Source organism: Etheostoma cragini, chromosome 12 (assembly GCF_013103735.1).
Source record: "Etheostoma cragini isolate CJK2018 chromosome 12, CSU_Ecrag_1.0, whole genome shotgun sequence".
In the NCBI taxonomy this organism is placed as follows: domain Eukaryota; kingdom Metazoa; phylum Chordata; class Actinopteri; order Perciformes; family Percidae; genus Etheostoma; species Etheostoma cragini.
This window is the reverse complement of record NC_048418.1, coordinates 11,760,519-11,779,573: the sequence shown is the minus strand read 5'-3', so window position 1 is coordinate 11,779,573 and position 19,055 is coordinate 11,760,519. Positions and strand designations below refer to the sequence as shown.

Here is a 19,055-nt window from a genome sequence, read left to right as displayed (position 1 = left end):
TGCCAGGTTTCCCTGTACAATAGAAATAATTTCCAAACCTACCAAAATAACATCCGAGTTGGCTCAGGACAGTCACTTGAGTAAGTCCAGTTTCGCTAAAAGCACAGAGTTGTAGTCATAAAGTTTTACAATAATACAATAATAGTTCTTGAGCAACCTGAACAGTAAATAGCTTTGAAAAGTCCACATTGCAGTTTTACCACTGTCATATGTAATTTCACAGCCAAAACAATGCATGAAACGGGTGGAATTACCAATGTGACCTGGCAGCCGTCTTATTCGTATTTAATGAGAGAGCAGGGCTCGAGGAGGACTTATATTTTTCCATGGAGGAGGCTGTGATTTAATCAATAAGTAATAGAAGGAAGATTTGCAGGGATCCCACTCTATGCCCCTGAGAACCGGGCTGTAAATGTTTTCTTCTTCTGTCTGTCTATCTGTCAGTCCGTCAGTCTGTCTGTCTGTATGTCTGTCTGTCTGTCAGACATCTCTTTATGTTCAAGCTCAACTCTTATCCTTGCTGCCAGTCCTAAATTGGATTCTGAATATTAGCGTCTTCACACTGGCTTTACCTCTCCATTTCATAATCATTTTTATGGTTATACTGATCAAATTTAGGCTTGTCATCAAGATATATCACATAACTTTTGTCCATAAACTCCATGAACCAGACGGCAGCTTGAGCTCTTCTGGCAATATTGATTAAAAGAAGAGTGCAGGCTTAAATAACATGCTTGAAGCTTTCAAACTAACTAAATCTGTGTCATATTTCCAATCTCAAACTTCTTTTCATATGGACTTGCCATTATGACTTCTTTTTTATTGGTATTGACCCCTTCCTTAATGACTCCTGCCTTGTTTTGGAATTCTTGTGTAGTTTTATTGCCTTGGCAGTTCCTTTTTTACGTTTATGTTAAATTTTTTTTTACCTATGGTGATGAAACATTTAGATGTTTCTATTGCTCACACACAAATATGCAGTAAACATACCAATGCATATGTGTGTGCAACCCTAATTACAAAACAAATTACATTTTAATTATCTACTATTCGGGGTATAAGCATGTAAGTACAAGGGAAGATTTATGGAATAAATGGGTAACAATGTTTTAGGGACATTAGTAAATACATTACACTGTAAGAAACTCCATAGTTCCAAAGAAATAGTTTTATATATATGCTGAGTACACATTTAAGAATTGGTGTACACTAATATTCTTATTGGTAATCTTAAAAGCCCTCGTTGGCTGAAATGAAAAGGTCTTGTGGAAAAAGTCACATTTTGTTTTATAGAAATTATTGAAATTATTGTCATGGGAAAAATACATTCATAACAGCTTCAGAATTTTGATGTCGATACATTTTTCGATTAATCATCCAGCCCTATAAAATATGTTACACTATTAATATACTGTACATTATCGTTGTTGCTGGGTATAAAAAAAAAAGGTTGAAATCTTTATAATAGCTAAAAAAGAATCTGAATTGTAGGTGGGAGTAAACAAGCTGGCGTTTCACTTAAAAACCTCCGTGGAATGCAAGTAAAATGTTACTTTTTCATTGCTTCTGGCAGGAAACACAATATCATGGCTATCATGCGGAACCTGCTGCTTGTTGCAAATATAACTTATTAAATGCCATTAAAACAAAGGTTATAATCTAAAAGTAGTAAGCTTTACAACTGAACGTATTTTCGCCTCTGTGCTGTAATCAGCTTAAAGAAATTGGACTCTTCTTTATCTGAGCTGAATCTTCAGGTTCTGCCAGGCAGCTGAATTATTCTGGCGCAACCATGGTGTAAAATAAAGCACCATTTTACACAGTGAGTATAGTGTAGTTTTCTCTTATGTACACACTATTGACACTGTTACCAGAATTCAGTGATGCACATTGGAACAACTTTACCTAGTGATTGTCCGGCGATGACCCTGGTGTTCTCCCCGGACACGGCTGCCCTGGCATTCCTCTTGCTGGCGTACTGAACAAAGGCGTAGCCCTTGTGCACAGAGCAGCCCACAATCTTTCCGTATTTGGCAAAGATGGCCTCGATGTCGGCCTTGGTTACCACAGCTGTGTTGAGGTTGCCAATGAAGACGCGGGAGTTGAGGGAGCGAGGGTCATTCTTGTTGGTCACGTTGCTGGTCTGGGTCTTCCCAGTCATCCTAGTCCTGCAGCAATGCCTGCTGGGAAACACAGTTGCACACACTGTTAACCAGAAAGGGAAGAAAATCAACTTAACCTCAGAGTCTGTGAACTTAATCTGATCGGGAGCGGGTTTTCTTACAAACCTTTTTCTTAGAAATCTTTTAAATAAACCTTGATTGTCTCTCATTCTTCTTCCTTTTCGCTCTTTCTTTTCCTCATTCATTAATTCAGTCTGTATCAGGCGCATTTTAGCGCAGTGTTATCGTCCGCATGAATAAAAAAAGAGGTTTGGTTTTTAAACTATGTTAGGCAGATGAGAAAACGTATTTCTCAAACACGACTTTTCCTTTTGTCGACGATCCCGTTGATGAAAGAGTTGCATTACTTTGCAGTGAGTTAAACTTACGTCGGGAGATGACATTGAGGCCCAACTAGATGTAATTTCATTTCCAGATAAGTACCTAAGAGGTATTGTTTTTTCTTCACAGTCCATCAGATACGTACATACCTCATCCGTCCTTATATCACCAACTTCAATCGTAGACATGCTTTTGTGTTCTTTGTGTCTCATTATGTTTTTTGCAAATGCAGAGCCGTCAGAAAAGTGTGCCTTGCTCTTAAACGTGTTTTAAACATTTTTGTTGGTTCCCTGTCTCAAACCAGTGAGAGCCTGTAAAAATAATTAAATGATTTTAAATTAAAATTCTGTTAAAAGTACAATGTGTGTGAGTTTCTCCTATCTAGTGTTGAGATCATATATTGCAATCCACTCTCTCGCACCACGCAGTTCAAAAGACGTATTACAGCTGCGGTAGCCTTCCCGCTTCAAAAAGCCAAGATGTTCACGTCTTCATCCAGCTTTACCTCTGGGGATCAGGTCCGTTTATTTAATTTTTATTAATTCCAAAATTTGATCTAAAGATTTGGTGAGTACTACAAACTGTCTTGTTGATGTTAGCCATGTTTCCTTCTTCAGACTTGCAGGGGCAGGGAAACAACAATACCCATTGGTAGCAACTGTGAGTGTATCATGTGACAGCAAAAATGTGAAAGGCAGAGCAGCATATCCTGTAGGGCCCTTACCAGCTAAAGTATTTCAAGATGGTGCATGAGTATGGAGCGTCTATCCCGGTTTGTGCAAATGCAAATGTAAAACTTCAAGCCAATAGGAATACTTGGAATTGATGGTGGTGGTAAATATTCATGAAAATGACAAGTTTGTGAACGTGCAACACCGATTTGGACAACTAAAAATGTTACACACAAGACCTTTAATGACATGGTGCTGCAACCTCACAATGGGATTAGTAGTTGTTTACTTTACAGGATTGCACCTAAATGAAGTTATAGATGTCATACCAATCCAGTTTTCACTAGTAATGTTATAGGTTACCTGTGATTAAACATGAAATGAATACACTGTATGAGAGCTTACGCATCGATACGGGGAGCAGTTTTCTCCCACACCAATCCTTGCTTTTTTGCACCAGCAGCTGTGTTGCTTTTTTTTTAACAAAATATAAATTTAAACTCACTTCCAGTTCCAGGGGGATAAAGTATGCTGACCAATTAGTTTGTGGTTGTTGCCATGGTGAATCGTAGTATCATGGCTCCATTCATGCTGCCTTTTTACAGTGGTGGTGCACGTGCTTAAATATGAGTCAACCTACTCTGAGTTGCTTTAACCAACTAAAATTAGCTTTGCTGGAACTGAAACCTCAGAGTTTCCCATCTCAGGGTTAATCAGCTCATAGTTAGACTCAGAGTTTGTTAAGCATCCTTCCTGAAAATGGCCCCCCGGAGGGTTAGACTGTGGAGGTTACACACAGAAAGCCAAACAATGAGCACCAGTGGGCTGTATACCTATATACCAGTCCGAGCTAAAAACATTAGCACAACAACGTTGTTGTTGTTATTGTTGGTATTTTTCTACTTGTTTTTATGCACCCATTTAACCCCAATTAGATACCAAATGTGCTCTAAAAAGCAATTTTAAGATATGCCACGATATTTTAACCCAACAGCACTAATGGTCACAGCAAAATGCTTTTTTTATGGCATACTATTTTGTTGTTTGTTTATGATAGAAAACCAGACAGCTACAATTTCAGTGTATCACTTCTGGCTGCAACTATCAATATTTCTATGTTTCAATAAATTCGTCGTTGACTTTATTTTTTCTATACAATTGGTCCATAAAAAGTGAAAAGTGTCTTTTTTCCCTAAACGCTGCCTAATGTCTTCAAACTGCCGATAATTTTCTGTCTATCGACCGTTTGATTATTCAACAAATTGTTGCAGCTCTTCTTCAAATTGCTAGTTTTGTCGAACAACAACCCTAAAACTGACCAAAATTCTATTTACTATCCCATAGGACTAATACAGCCAGAAAATATTCACATTCAGAATCCAGAGCCAGTGAATTAAGGCTGTTTTTGCTAAATAAAATTTACTTAAACAACCAATCATATTAAGATCAATTATTTAAAACGTTATCCGTTAGGTTTCTCAGCTAATCGATTACTGAACAGGTCATTTTAACTTAAGAGGTGGCTAACCAGTTGTCTCCACCTGTTCTTGACATCCTAAGCCCATGTCTACCTGCACTGAGGTCCAGGAAACATGGAGGCAGAGACAGAAAGATTTCTGCAGGAGGTGAGAGGAACCTGCTCACATGGCAGGTTCAAACATGTGAATTTTTGTGAGAAATGTTTTTTGGTTCCCTCCACCTGCAATGTCTTTACATGTTGCTCAAGCATCTTCCAGGTATTCCAAGTGTTTGTTCTATATATTAACTATCGGTGGACAGTCACTTACTCAAGTACTGTATACCTAAGTACAATTTTTTTTAGTATTTCTATTTTATACTAATTCTATTACAATTCAAAGGGAAATATTATAATTTACATATTGTGATTTTAAATTTAAAAACACATGATAAGATTGTGTAATTCAACACATTTTTTTATAAAAAACCAATGGTTCCCAACTTATTTGGCTTGTGACCCCACACCAAAATACAGTGTGTAGTTGTACTACTGTTACGACCCAAAGTAATCTAGGGGGGGAGGACGCAAACAGTTTAAAACAATAAACCCGGGACAGAAAACAAATAGTAAATAAGGTAATTTTATTGTGTCCGCACAACAAAACGCAACTTAAAACAATCTCCAAAAGGAAGAAGAATTTAGGCACTTTATCACAGGTTTGATTCAGAGCAGATCACACAGCAGATCCCAGCACGTCTCTGCCCTCTCTATACTGGCTTCCACAGAAGCCTCACCCCAGCACACAGCCATGCTGCCCTCCGTTAACCGATCAGCTGATCAGCCTCAACTACAGGCCGGTTGTCAGCAGCACACACCTGCAGAGAATCACACACTAGCCGACAATACACATCATACAACATGGCACGTGACATCCCCTCCCATAAAAGGGAACCCCTTCCTCTCTTTGCACGTTCATGGAACACTGCCACAAATCACAGATTACAAATTCACCATCAATTCATCGGCACCCTCACTGACCCTCCTGTTTAAGCAAAAGATCACTCAAATTCCCCAAAACTAATCTCATCCACGGGACAACGCGTCATTAACAATGTTTTTAGCTCCCTTCTTGTGTTTGATGCAAATGTTGTAACTCTGGGCCAAGAGTGCCCCGCACATCAAGTGCTGATTGCTGTTGTACAGGCAAGGCAAGCGGGTTTTGGTCAGTGTTTATAGTGACTGTAAATGAACTACATCCTACATACACGTCAAAGTGATGTAGGGCAAGGAGCATTGCTAAAGTCTCTTTCTCTATGGTGGAGTAGTTCAGTTGATGACGTTTGAACTTGGTGGAAAAGAAACAAACAGAATGACACACATCCCCACCACCGTCCTGCAACAACACAGCACCAGCTCCAGTGGCACAACAGCACTACTAAGGAGAGACCTAGCAGAGTTAGAAGCAGAGTCACACTCATCATTCAACACAAAAGGAACCACAGGACTGCGTAACCTGGTCAGAGGAGCAACTACTGCCAAGAAGTTCTTACAGAAAAAGCGATAGTAACCTGCCATGCCTAAGTAACGCCTGGTAGTTAGGTCACAGTGGCCTAAACTCACACTTGGGCAAGTTAAGGGTAAGCGAAGCGTTGTAACTCTCACTGGAGTAGACCACCACATCATCAAGATACACGCTGCAGTTAGGTACATCTCCTAATACATGCTGCATCAGTCGCTGAAAAGAGGCAGGTGCGTTCTTCATGCCGAACGGCATCACAGTGCACTGCATAAATGCATCAGGAGTGACAAAGGTAGAGTTTTCAAAAGCCTGCTGTGTCAAAGGAACCTGCCAGTATCCTTTGAGCAGATCAAGCTTTGAAATACACACAGCTCAGTCGTCAGCAGCAAACACCTGGAGAGAATACACCTAATACAACATGGCCCGTTTTTAGATGTCTGTGACATATTTCCCTCTTAACGTCTTACATGGTTTCATTTAAAAAAAGCTTTTATGCACAAAGAGGTAAAATTAACCAACGTTTTACATTAAAATACCATTATATCATGATCCCGTCAAATCTGTCATGTGACCCTTTAGAGGGGCCCGGCCCTGAGGTACGGAACCAATGGACTACACTATCTACTGTAAATATAAAGTATAAAGTACAAGAATAATGTATAAAGTAGTTTAAACCAACTCCACCTCAACCGGCTACAACAGTTCCCATTCCTGCACCAGAATTAACAATCTGATAATGTCATATATAATAAAATATCAGGCAAAAGGGACAATTTACTGCAGAACTACTACTTATAATTTTACTTGAGTAGGATATTGAATGAAGGACTTTCACAAGTACTATTGCATTGTTGTATTAATACCTGTTTTAAAGGACCTGAATAGTTCTGAATATTTCCCCCAAAAAACCCACACACCGTGACAGCTCCATTACTGTCAAATAGAAACCAAGTCAACAGAGAGGATCTGAGGATTTAGTTGGACACAAATTAATTACAACCTCCCTGCAGGCTGCACTGTTTGTTCCTATAATGCTATAGTCCTCTGAGGGGATCAGGAAGTGTCACCATGGCAATACATTTGGCAAATCCACTCAGAGATGAATGAAATACTCTCAGGTAGTTGCTTCTTAGAGTTCCCTGTTGGTGATTATTTTAGATTGTCTATCTTTCCAAAATGAGGCTTTCAGACCAAGATTCCCCAAATTGTGTTAAACACACATTATTATTATTATCACCACAGGAGAAGCTCTTATAAGGCTGGAAGACATCTCAGTGGTTAGCACTGTCACATCACAGAAACAAGATTGGGTTTTACATTAGAGCCGGAACCATTAACAATTAATTCATAATTTGATCAAATTAAAATGTAAAATGCTGGTTATACTTCCCTTAGAGCTCAACATAACATTTTAAAATGTCTCATTTGCATAGCACTCATTTCAATGTCTTACTTGTGCTACTCAGAGAATTGACCAACAGCACTGTCCAATACCCAAAAGTATTTGGTCTATAATTATGCGGGACAGAAAGATTTCGTCAAATGTCCACACAGGCAGCAAAATTGTATATGCATTCTATGATCTTCTCCCATGTCACTTACTGTTTACCCATAGTGTTACATCTCTGAAACCTCTACAATTAGTTTACAAACGATCTGTTAAAATTCTTGACAAGAAACCAAGCATTTCTCATCATTTTCCAATACTGCAAAAACACAGGTCTCTAAACTGGAAAAACATGCTCAAATATTCAAATCTATGTCTTGTCTATAACATTATTCACAGTTTATCAACCCCTCCTTTCCACCAGTTTGTCAACATTTGTACATCCGATCAGAGCAGAACCCGAGGTACAGCGGAGATTGTATCATTCAATTCAGGAAAAGGGTATTTTAGTGTATTTAGTATTTAGCCAAACTACTTTTTCTGTTCGAGCTGCCAATAAGTGGAACCTCACCCCTATAACCGTCAGACAATTAAATACATTTACTACATTCAAGATACAGTTAAAAAAATGGCTCATTGACAATCAGAGCTGTCAACATTACCATTAACCGTTCGACCTTCTCTTGCTGCACAAAGAGCCAACCAGTTAATCCAATCAATCAAATCCCAGATGCCTCTACCTTTGAATAAACGTCAGCTCTGGCACCTAACCCAGCACATTGTGTGACTCATGGATGTGAAGGCACTGAATGGCTTCTTTTAAAGGAAATGTACAGAAGTGAGGCCATTAAACGGTTGATTAAGCATGCAAGATCATATTTTTAAGCAGATTTAATATCAGAAAATGCTACTAGGCTTTTTTAAGCCCATGTTGAGCTAGGATAGAGACAAATTAAAGTATAGCATTTTTGCTCATGAAACACTATTTCAAACATTTAATGAACAAGGTTTGGTTAGAAAGACTGCGGCTAGTAAGCTTCATCCTTTTGTCCAAATATGGTCACTTCTGGCTAAAAAAAAACAAGAGTCTATATGGTTCTGCCTGACACGAACCAGAGGGGCAACAAACGCCTTTGCTATGGTTTATTCACAACACATTACAGATTCAAGTCAGTTATTGCTTTTTATAAAGTCTATAGTTGATGAAAGTTATATTCACATTCTAATTTAAATAGAAGTGAACAAAAGAAAGTATTTGTTATGCATCTTCATACCTGTCGAAAGCATAGAGATGTGGCCAATATTTACAGTAGAGTCATTGGTTTCTTATCTTTGTTTCTTAGAGTCAGAATGTGGGTGTAAAAAGCAATCAGCTCAGCATGTAACCAACCAGTAATTATGCTTAGGAATTACTCCTTCAAGCCCTCTTACATGTTTCATTAACAGGTAACACTAACACTAAATAAACTAAATTAAATTAAAAAAGACATCTTTAGGTCTCATGTATTAAGAATTTATGTGAGGCTGTGGCCATTATGGCCTTTATGTCTTTTGAGATGCATGCAATAAATATTTAAGCAATGGCTCCTGACAGGCTGTGGTATGTTGTGATTATATCACAGATAAGGGGGCCTCGTCTTGCCAAAGCAAAAACTTCCCGTCCTAAAAAGATAAGACAATGCAGAAGTGCCTTAAACCTGCATGCTATCTAATTTCTAGTAGGGCGAGACACCACTGGTTTCAAAAAGAAGTCTGATTGTATGGAAGTCTATGAGAAAATGAGGCTACTTCTTACTTAATTACCTCAGTAAACATTTTCAAAATGAGTTCATGGGTTCAATCATCAGTTTCAAGTATTTCAAGTCAATACAGTAGCATTTAGTAAATTATGGTCAATTATAGTAAAAATGTACAAGAAAGCAGGGCTCTGTTTTATTTAATCTCTGTAAAAGCTGGAGTGTAAAAACTACAAGTTGTAGTGTAACAGGGGGTTAAATTTGTGGGACTATTTCTTGAGTGGGTACATGTTGGTTTATGGTTCAGAAAACAAGATTAAACATGTTAGTTGGTGAGTTGTAAAGGTGCTGCCAGGCAGATTTTTGTCACCATTTCTGTCCTTTTACAGCCAAACTAGCTGTTTCCACCTCTCTCCAGTCTTAGTGCTAAGCAAAGCTAGCTGTCTCCTGGCTGCTGTTTCATACTTAATGAACAAATGAGAGTGGCAAGTGAGAAAATGTAAAAAGTGAAGGATTTCATTTTTTTTTTTTATGAAAACCCATTGTGGCACCTCAGAAAATGTGCTGTATTTAGATAGCGCTTTTCTAGTCTTAACAACCACTCAAAGCGCTTTTACATCATACAGGAAACATTCACCATTCACACACATTCATTCATTAACTGCGACCGAGGTTGCCTACAAGGTGCCACCTGCTCATTAGATAAACACTCACACACATTCACACTCAGGGTTTAGCATCTTCAGGACACATTGACATGGTACTGCAGAGCAAGGAATTGATCCGCCAACCTTTCGATTGGCAGGCAACTGCTCTACCACTGAGCCGCAACCGCTAAATAAAAATCTTTTTGATTTTAACAACCTTCTCTGATGCCCGAGGACACAAAACAGCTATCAACCAGAAATAAAGAGTACACTGCTTTTAAAGTGTCATTATTGTGTCTCTTTTGAATTTCAAGGCTGATGCAAACTGGCTCATGGACACGAGACATTGGCTTGACTAATGGTTTGTAGTTTTCTACGAAAAGACTGTAAACTTGTCAAACTTATAACACTACTGTTACGTGCACTGAACTCATGCTCTAAATAAATGCACTGTGCAGCTGGTAGAAAATTTCAACTATAGGCAATCAATGTCTATCATGTTTCTCTCCAACGCATCATCTTCTAGTTCACTCTAAATGGCGAAAAAGAGACTTCAAAGACAGTTTTCTTTTTTTTTCTTTTTTTTTTTTTTTTTACAATATTCATGGATTTTTAAGATCCTCAAAGCCTTTTAAGAAGAATGTGTGGCATAACTGCTGGCTAACGCTGGTGGAAACATTCCAGACCAGAAAACACACTCACACTAAAACATTCATTCAACATTCACATTCAAACCAGCCTGATAGGCAAGATTGGAGCAGAGAGTGTGGTTTGGGTTTGTCCTGGCACGCTTAATGCTCCAAAAATTAATGCTAAAGAAAATCTCCATGCGTCAGTGAAGCTCTGAACGCATCCCAACTCATCGTGCCATGTTTTTACACGCAGAGATGTTTTGTTTGTCTGTTAAAATTCTTTTTTGCAGAGGTTCCAAGTGTAATGGATCCTCTTTGGTCCTTTCACACTGACTGTCTGGGGCGACAGAGTCTGAATCTCCAGAGATGAAGAAGCAAGGAACTGGCGAAAGTGATCATTTTAGCACTTCCTCTCTCCCTGATCTCTCCTTACTGACTTGTGCTTCCGTCAGGGAAAAAAACAACAACCCTTCTTTCAATATGACAAATATATATGGGATGTGAAGGATGCATTTAGGCCAAACTCACTCTCTGCTGCTTGAATGTTGCACTGCAGCATTTTATCTTTAGCGATTGGACAGTGTAGTGTCTAACCTCAGGAATCAGACGTCTCTCAAAAGTCCCAACTTTTTGTGCCTCCTTGGAAAAAATGTGTCTGCATAAGGGAATGAAATGTGGGTCTATATGAGCTAGTTACTTAAAAAAAAACGTCATTCTTTTGAATGACTGCCAGATGCATTACAAGGGAATAAATGTGGTCTGAACTCTAATTACGTTTTTAAACAGTCTAAATTTATGCCCTGTGCTGCAGTGCGGGTACGTGTTATTTTTTAAAATCTTTCTACTGTTCTGTAAGAACATATGCAGCATATAATGTGAGGATTTATCAAAATACTGCTGTGAATAACAGAAAAGCTGAAAATAATGCTGAAATCACTCAATGAAACACCCACTGGGATATTTTATAGCTAGAATAAGGATTTTAGCGAACTGCTTACATGTTCAATTGTCAGTTGCAGAAAAGTAAGAACCACCAGTGTAACAAATGAAGAACTTCCACAAAGACTAAATAATGTGCTTAATTAAAAATGTTACATTACAATGACATGTTGAACAGAAAATCCAAGTGCATTATGGCTGGATGGTATTTAATCACAAAACATAAGAAATTAAACTCTGAAAAAAATGGCAAAAATCAACCTTAAAAATGAGCCTTGTACAGATGTTTGGGAGTTAACATAAAGTGGCTGTCTAATAACAACGCTGTACTGAAGTCCTTTTAATAACCCTTTCTCACCCTTGTTCATTTTCCGCCTTCTCCCTCGCAGCCATAAATTACTCAGCTAATACCCCACCAGCAGTAGCTATTGCTGAATCGTTCCAAGACCTCAATTAGCAATTAAGGGCTTAATGAATAGAGGTCCTTGCTGGGCCATTCTGCTCCCAGCCCAGAGGAGCCCAGTGGAATCTAATCGCTCCTGCAGGAGTTGTACAGTGAACACTGGCCAACGGTGCAGAGCAGACAGGGAATAGCCTGTTATTTCCCATAATCAGCAACTAGTTTTGCAGTTTTAAGACCTGTTTACTGTGTGTACTGTACCTGGAATGTCTTTGCTGTGAATCTTAACAAGGAAAGATGACTGTCAAGTACTCTTTTTTATTTCCTCCGTTCCTACACTCCATTACCTTCAGCATAATACCTGTCTTGAGTTTGAATTTAAGAAAGAAAGGGGAAACATGTTAACAAAAGGAGAGAGATAAAGAAGCAGAGAGGGAAGTAAAAGGTATTGAGATGGAAAGAGGGAATGAGAGAACTTCAAAAAAAAGGAGAATGTGAGAAAAAGACATTTGCAATGTCAATCATCTTCAAGGAGCTTAGGCCTCAGACCAGAATGTCAAAGATGGAAAATACAGCCGTACATCATGTGGTTGGTAGGTAGCTTAGAAATTATTACTGAAACTCTATCTTTTTATGTTACTATTCTGTCAGCCTTTTATCATTTATATATTTGTCATACCTTTAATGAAGTGTAAGGCTATGTTTTACATGTGAGACCCCAGAGGTATAGACACAGGTGAAGTTATACAGAACTCTTGTAAAGAAATTACACTCCAGTTTCGATTAGCTTTATCCACCTCTCCCCCATGTGAATTTATGGAGGCTCACTGAAGCATAGCGACTGAAGGTAGATGATCTCGTACCTAAAATGAGTTGTACCGTAATCTGATTTGAGCAACCTCGTGCCTCAACCATCGATGACAGCTGGGAGATAAAAGCACAATGTGACCTATACAGTGAGACGGGATGAAGCCATATCTTTGGAAGACATTTTATCTTGCATCTTAAAATAATAGCAGGGCTGATTTTCACTCCAAACCGGATCTTTGAGGTCAGTGTGTATCATTTGGACAACTTTAAACTCTATTCACTTTAAATTGTTGTACACAGTTCCAACTGTTACAAAGGTGATACACAGACACTTATTGGCTCCTGTTGCTTAATTAGTCACATTAGGGGCACATTTTTACCATGTTTTTATTTTTTCCAGCAGCCTTTGCCAACTACTTTCCCATTCTCACACTGTGAAAAACACACAGAATGAAGGATTACTACCTACATCCATATGTGTATTTAGAAAAGAGGGAAAAAAAGACTCCACCTGCTGTTGTTGTAGGGAAGACCAAAGAACCACTCGAGGGCATATGAACATATGCCATGCTTTCACATATCTCTTGGCACAGATATATTTCTTCATTTCCTTAATGTTTCTCTTGTGTGAATGCCAAATATAGCTTCTGCTCCACTAGGCTAAAGTAACTAGATTACTAGCTGTGAGTAATTAGCAGATTTCTGCTGTATGGCACCAAAAGGCTGTAGAGTGACATGGAAAGTCATACTGAGGTAATGATTTGGGGCAGGACTAACAGTGAGTGTGAAACGTTAAAGATGAAATAGGGCAAAAGGCTGCACACATGGGGAGGAGTACTCAAATATATACATGAAGCCAAACTGAAAACGCATAATAAAAGTGTCCTAAGTTTGAATGCTAAAATGTCTCTAAGATTGTATCATATTTCATTCCGGTAACAATTAGCAATTTAAATGGAAACAATTGGCTTTGGTGTGCTATTTGTACGGTGGATAAAAAACTGCATTAGTAGACAAAATGACAGTAGAGTGAATACATGGTACATCAAAACTGGGAAAACTAAAACACTGTGGATTTAAATGCAAATAAACATCCACTGTGATGAGAGCAGGAAAAAACAGAAACATCAGTTTTGTGTCTTGATGACCATTGGCTCCTTAGTTAGGTAGTGTGTGCGTGTGTATATACTGTATATATATATATATACACACGCACACACTACCGGTCAAGCGTTTGGGGTCACTCAGACATTTCCATTACAGTCCATTGTAGACTGAATACCAGATGAGATCAGTTGCATTGTTTTTTTAACCAGGGCAGCAGTTTTCAGATTATATTATGTTCTTACACAATTGCAAACGGGTTCCTTAATGTTTTCTCAGTTAGTTTTTTAGAATGATATCAAAAAACAGAATGTGCCTTTTGAACATTGGATGAATGGTGGCTGATAATGGGCAATGTAGATATTGCATTAAATATAAGCCACCCACTCAGATCAGCTGGTATTCTGTCTATAACGGAGTGGAATGGAAATTCGAAAGTGACCCCAAACTTTTGACATGTAGTGTGTGTGTGTGTGTGTGTGTGTGTGTGTGTGTGTGTGTGTGTGTGTGTGTGTGTGTGTGTTTGTGTGTGTGTGTGTGTATGGAATTTCTTAACAGGTAAACCTGGTTATATAATGCATCCAATCAAATGTTCATACATGCCTAATTTTGTGTCTCATTTTTCTTTTCTTTTTTTGTCAGAGGGGTCTTCATTCAACTGGTAGAGACTTTTCTCCCAGGAAAGTAACATAAGTTGTTTGTCAAGCAGCAATTACAACTCATATTTACATTTAAAGATTTATAGTGGTAGTGCCTTCTAGTGATGGATGGTGGATGGGTCAAACAAACACAGGAGTTTCCACCCAGGAGACTGGGCTTTGTGTCTTGTTTGAAAATAAAAGTTACCAATGAGTTTCTTTTTACTTTACGGAACAAACAGAACAAACAGAGCTAGGTCACCCTCGTCACACGCATAACAGGAATTAAAGTTACGTCTGATTTTAACCCAAACCACAAAGTAGTTTTGGGTCCTAATAGGGCTGGACCCAAATATTTGAATATTTGAATAATACTGTAATAACAGAATCCTTTTTGGTTTACTTCTTCATGGGATTCAGCGAGTTTGTCTGTCTGATGACCTGACAAAAGAACACATTCCAATCCACTACTCTTGTAATAACTACATTCATTGAGCTTATAGTGTTTCATTTTCATTGTTGGGGATGCTTCAGAGATGTGTTTCCACAGTGAAAGTGTTCCTGTTATTTTGTTCAATAACAACAAAAATACGCATTGTATACTAGACAACAATCCTATCAATTTAAGGTTTATTACAGTTCAGGTTAGAACAAGACTAAAATGTGCTTTAAAAGTTTAAAATGTACAGGAACATATTCAGAGAAAGTATTATCTTATCCAAGGTAAAGCCTTTTTTTAGCCTTTTAAATGAAGGGTGGGGGGTACAGAGCTTGGAATAGTTCAGAATAAGACGTGCTGTGGAGAGGACAGGGGTTAGTGAGTGGAGACACTCCAGACTTCCACGCAAGAATCAGCTTGCTCCAGCTGCCAGAGTAATATAGAGTTGGCAGCTGTCCATGGTGCTGAAATCAACCACTATCTCTTCGAATGGAGAATAAAAAGAGCTGGCCCTGGTGCTGAGATGCTGATGCTGCTAGGGTAATGGCATGTCACACAATAGAGCTGAGCATCAGGTGCATACCATTGTTTATCCAAACTGATGCTTTCCATTGGCTGACTCTGTATTGAAAAAAGTGTTCAATATGACTAACTCAAGCGTGGAACTTAACATACAGATCCAAGAATAGCAGATTTAATAGGGAACAGTGGGTATTACAACATGCATAATGTAACACAGAAATGTTCTATGGAAAGTGAATATCTACGTGTGTGTGTGTGTGTGTGTGTGTGTGTGTGTGTGTGTGTGTGTGTGCTTGTTAATTATATCACACAGCCATGCCATTTTCTGTCTTCTTGTCTGTCTACATCCTCATCTGTTTTTTCTTCTTTGTTATCTTTTACATGTAGGGATATAAAAAGAAACCGAGACATGCATTCCAAATATGCTCTTTGACCTATGGTCTGAAAGCTGGAGCACCTTTAAAATGTTTCTTAAAGAAGATGGACTCTGTGGTGCGAGACTTTGAGGCAGCCCACATCGTACACTTGCTAAGGGTCAATGATCATCCCAATCCACGGGTGCAGAAATGTAAAGACAGGCCTCGACTGGACCGAAACAGATTACTGACTGGTCCAAAAAAACTTTGTTCTTTCCTTGCTCCTCTCCTATGTTAGTGATTCAGTGCATGCATATATAGGCTGGCTATTCCAGAGCAAGCCTCCCACCTCATCCCTAGTAAGAGATAAGTATTGTCTGGGAACAGCAGCACATTTCATGCTCAGCTTCCCCCACCTGTTCACTGACCTGCAAAATCTGAAGGCTGGAATAACTGTCAAATGCCTCCACTCGCATCCCTCGAGAATAATTTAAAGGAGTTTTTGTCTCATAAATGTTTTGAAAGCATTTCTTTTTCAGCAGAGCACAAAAACAAACTTTGCTCAAGGGTTAGGGGTTGATAAAGAGGTGATTCCAGTGGTCATTTAAAAGGGTGATGTTACTAGTCCTTTTGTCTTTTAATTGCAGGAGAAATTATGTTTTTTAATGTGTTGCCTGCAGGTTAGGGGGTGAGTTCTGGCTGCATGTCTGCAAGGTCAAGCTATTAATCAAATCAATCAGCCTGATTTGCATAATGAACTGCTGCAAAATTTGCCTGGGCCTTGAGGACCCCTTTCAACCCTCTCCTCCCCACTCTGCATCAACTCATTCAGCCAGTTTGAGTTTCCAAGCTTCTCTGTTATTCTGGTTTTATTCTGTTTCGTTTTGCACAACAGTAATTTGCATTCATAGATTTTCCATATTGAAAGGCAACTTTAAAGGAAAGAAATCCTGCATTCTTTGACATTTTCTATCATTTTTCATTAGTCCTCAAAAGAAACTAAAATATGGATTTCAGATGAAAATGTCTTTAATGTGTGAAATGTTGTGATTTTTCACATTTTGTTAAGCACTTTGGATACCTGCTGGTAGTTGTAAAGTGCTACATAAATACATTGTGATTGATTTTGATAATGTGACTTACTGTTTAAAATATGTTTTTGCTGAGTTTTGAAGTCACATCTAAGTTCTTAAAAGATCCAAAACTTATTAAATACAAACTTAATATATGTTTAAGATATCCGTTTTGCAAAACAAAAAGTTCCCATTAGCTCGTTAAGACTGCATAAAGAAGTGCGAAGGAACCACCAAAACAAAACAAAACAAACTCAAGCAAAGTAAAATGTCTCACATATTAGAAAAGCTAAATCCTCAAAGATGAAAATCAAAACTGTTGTTTTTGAGCCGGCGGAGACGTACAGCCTCCAACCCCAGAGAAACACTGCAAGATCAAAGGAAAGCAGCAAAACCCAAATCACACCGAAACAAGCCATGATGAAAGAGAAAAGGGATGAAAATAAGCAAAATGCGGGGATAACAACAAGTGAGCTTGTAAAGAAGCTGCTTCGGGAAGAGAAGAGGAAAAGAGAGGAGGAAAAAATATCAAGAGCGTCCGTAATGCACGTAGGGCTATTTCTCAGCGGATGTCGCCGGAGCAACAACACTCAGCATCCAAGATTTAAATCACTGCATGCAGAAAGCGAGAAAACATTTTCCCATGTCGGAACACCAAGACAAGAAAGGAAGAAAAAGATGATAAAAACGGGCTTAGGAAAATGGCAGTGGAAAATGTAGACTACTCACCGAGCGGGAGTAAAAGGGTTCAATTAAAAAGAAATTGGACGGTGGTGGGTTGGTGGTGTGCAGGCTGCTATTACACACCGAGGCGATCTGCGTTCCTTTTGCGCTCTCTATCGCTGCCGGTGGTTGAGTCATGTAACTCGGGATTGACCAGAGTTTTTGAATCCGTCCAAGCATTTTCTCTAATTATCTCTCATCTTATTAAAACTTGGAGATTAGCTGAAACATACTGCCATATAGCTTGTAACTGGCAAACATTTCCCCCCATTGTTCAATAATACAGCACTCCTGATTGGTGGGAGGCTGATAACAGCTCCACAGTGGGAACAAAGCGGAGTTCATTGTCTGAAAGACATTTTTGGTGAGGTTGGCTTGTTACCCTTTACTGACTTGTCTTGGTTCTCCTCTTTTTTCTTTTACCTTCAGTTAGATCAGCCCTCAAGTTATTTACTGCGCAGCCTAAAAACTGTGGTATGGTGTCCAGGCTTTATCAGTTCTCATTGATATCCGGCCGCTCTGCCCTTCCTATTGAGAGGATCTAGGCATGCGAGTGCCTAAACCTGGGTATTGATCTCGACTCGCGTGATGTACAGTCCAGCATTCCAGAAGTATCTCCAATCCAGACCGTGAGCAGCTTCACTCCAATTTCATTCATAGGACATACAGTATCTCACTCACATGAAAATAATGAATAGCCCATTATGCACTTTCTGTCCAATGAAAGCACAAGGTCATGTACAAATCTTCCCATGTTCTGGGAGTGCTCTCCCGTTCAGTTTCAGTCAATTCTGCAACAACATTGTATCCAAAATGTCCGCCTTATTAAATGTTACTGTGCCTGTTACTTTCAATGTCTTGATTATGAATGACCTGTCAACGTTAAGCTCACCGGGCCTCAGAAATGTGCTGTATTTGCTTGACTTAACAGCTGCAAAGAAAAATCATTTAAACCCGTTAGAAACCTCCCCACGACCTGTTCGCATGTGGACCCTTTCCTACTTGGATGTAATGTATATGGAACGTTCCACGGTATGGATTGATGGAGTGCTGGGAAAAACTCTGGACACTTGGCGGAGTATTGGGGATTCTGTGAGGTGCTAAACCTCTGAATTGCACAGGTGTTTGGTCTCTTTCCTTCTGTCTGTTTATGTGTGTGTGTGTGTGTGTGTTTAGTTGTCACATTTTCATCTCTGAAAACAACAACAACAAGTACAAGAGATTAGGGCCAAACGTACAATAATTAGACCCAAATTACAATTATAATAAACCAGAATTATCTCTTATGTCACCACCACATTTACAGCATTAATGGGAAGAAGTTGTTGCAATTATGTCTGTCAGCATTTCCCATTTATCGCACCTTGTGGCTCATTAAGTTATTTACATGAATTAATAAATTGCTAAACCAATTATCAACATTGCTGAAGGCTGTTATTGTCAACAGATTGGTTGAAAAAGGTTTCCATATAGAATCACAACTCCAGTCTCTTGGT

The 19,055-nt window shown here is 38.9% G+C and overlaps 1 protein-coding gene across 5 annotated transcripts in view; it reads right to left on the bottom strand.

The window, feature by feature from the left end:
* LOC117953588 (RNA-binding Raly-like protein) overlaps positions 1 to 17,705 on the bottom strand; it is a 46,458-nt gene extending 28,753 nt beyond the window's left edge. For 2 of the 5 annotated variants that reach the window (XR_004658644.1, XM_034886733.1), the window contains exons 1-2: positions 17,114 to 17,516; positions 1,906 to 2,180 (exon numbers count right to left, since the gene is read on the bottom strand). Coding sequence is in view for 4 of the 5 variants with exons in the window: in XM_034886733.1 (XP_034742624.1) it covers positions 1,906 to 2,180; positions 17,114 to 17,115 (277 nt within the window). In the remaining variant the exon portion in view is untranslated. Of the gene's footprint in view, positions 1 to 1,905; positions 2,184 to 17,113; positions 17,517 to 17,565 lie in introns of those variants that run through there. The other 3 variants (XM_034886735.1, XM_034886734.1, XM_034886736.1) reach the window with 3 other exon arrangements.
* Between the last annotated feature and the right edge of the window lie 1,350 nt (positions 17,706 to 19,055).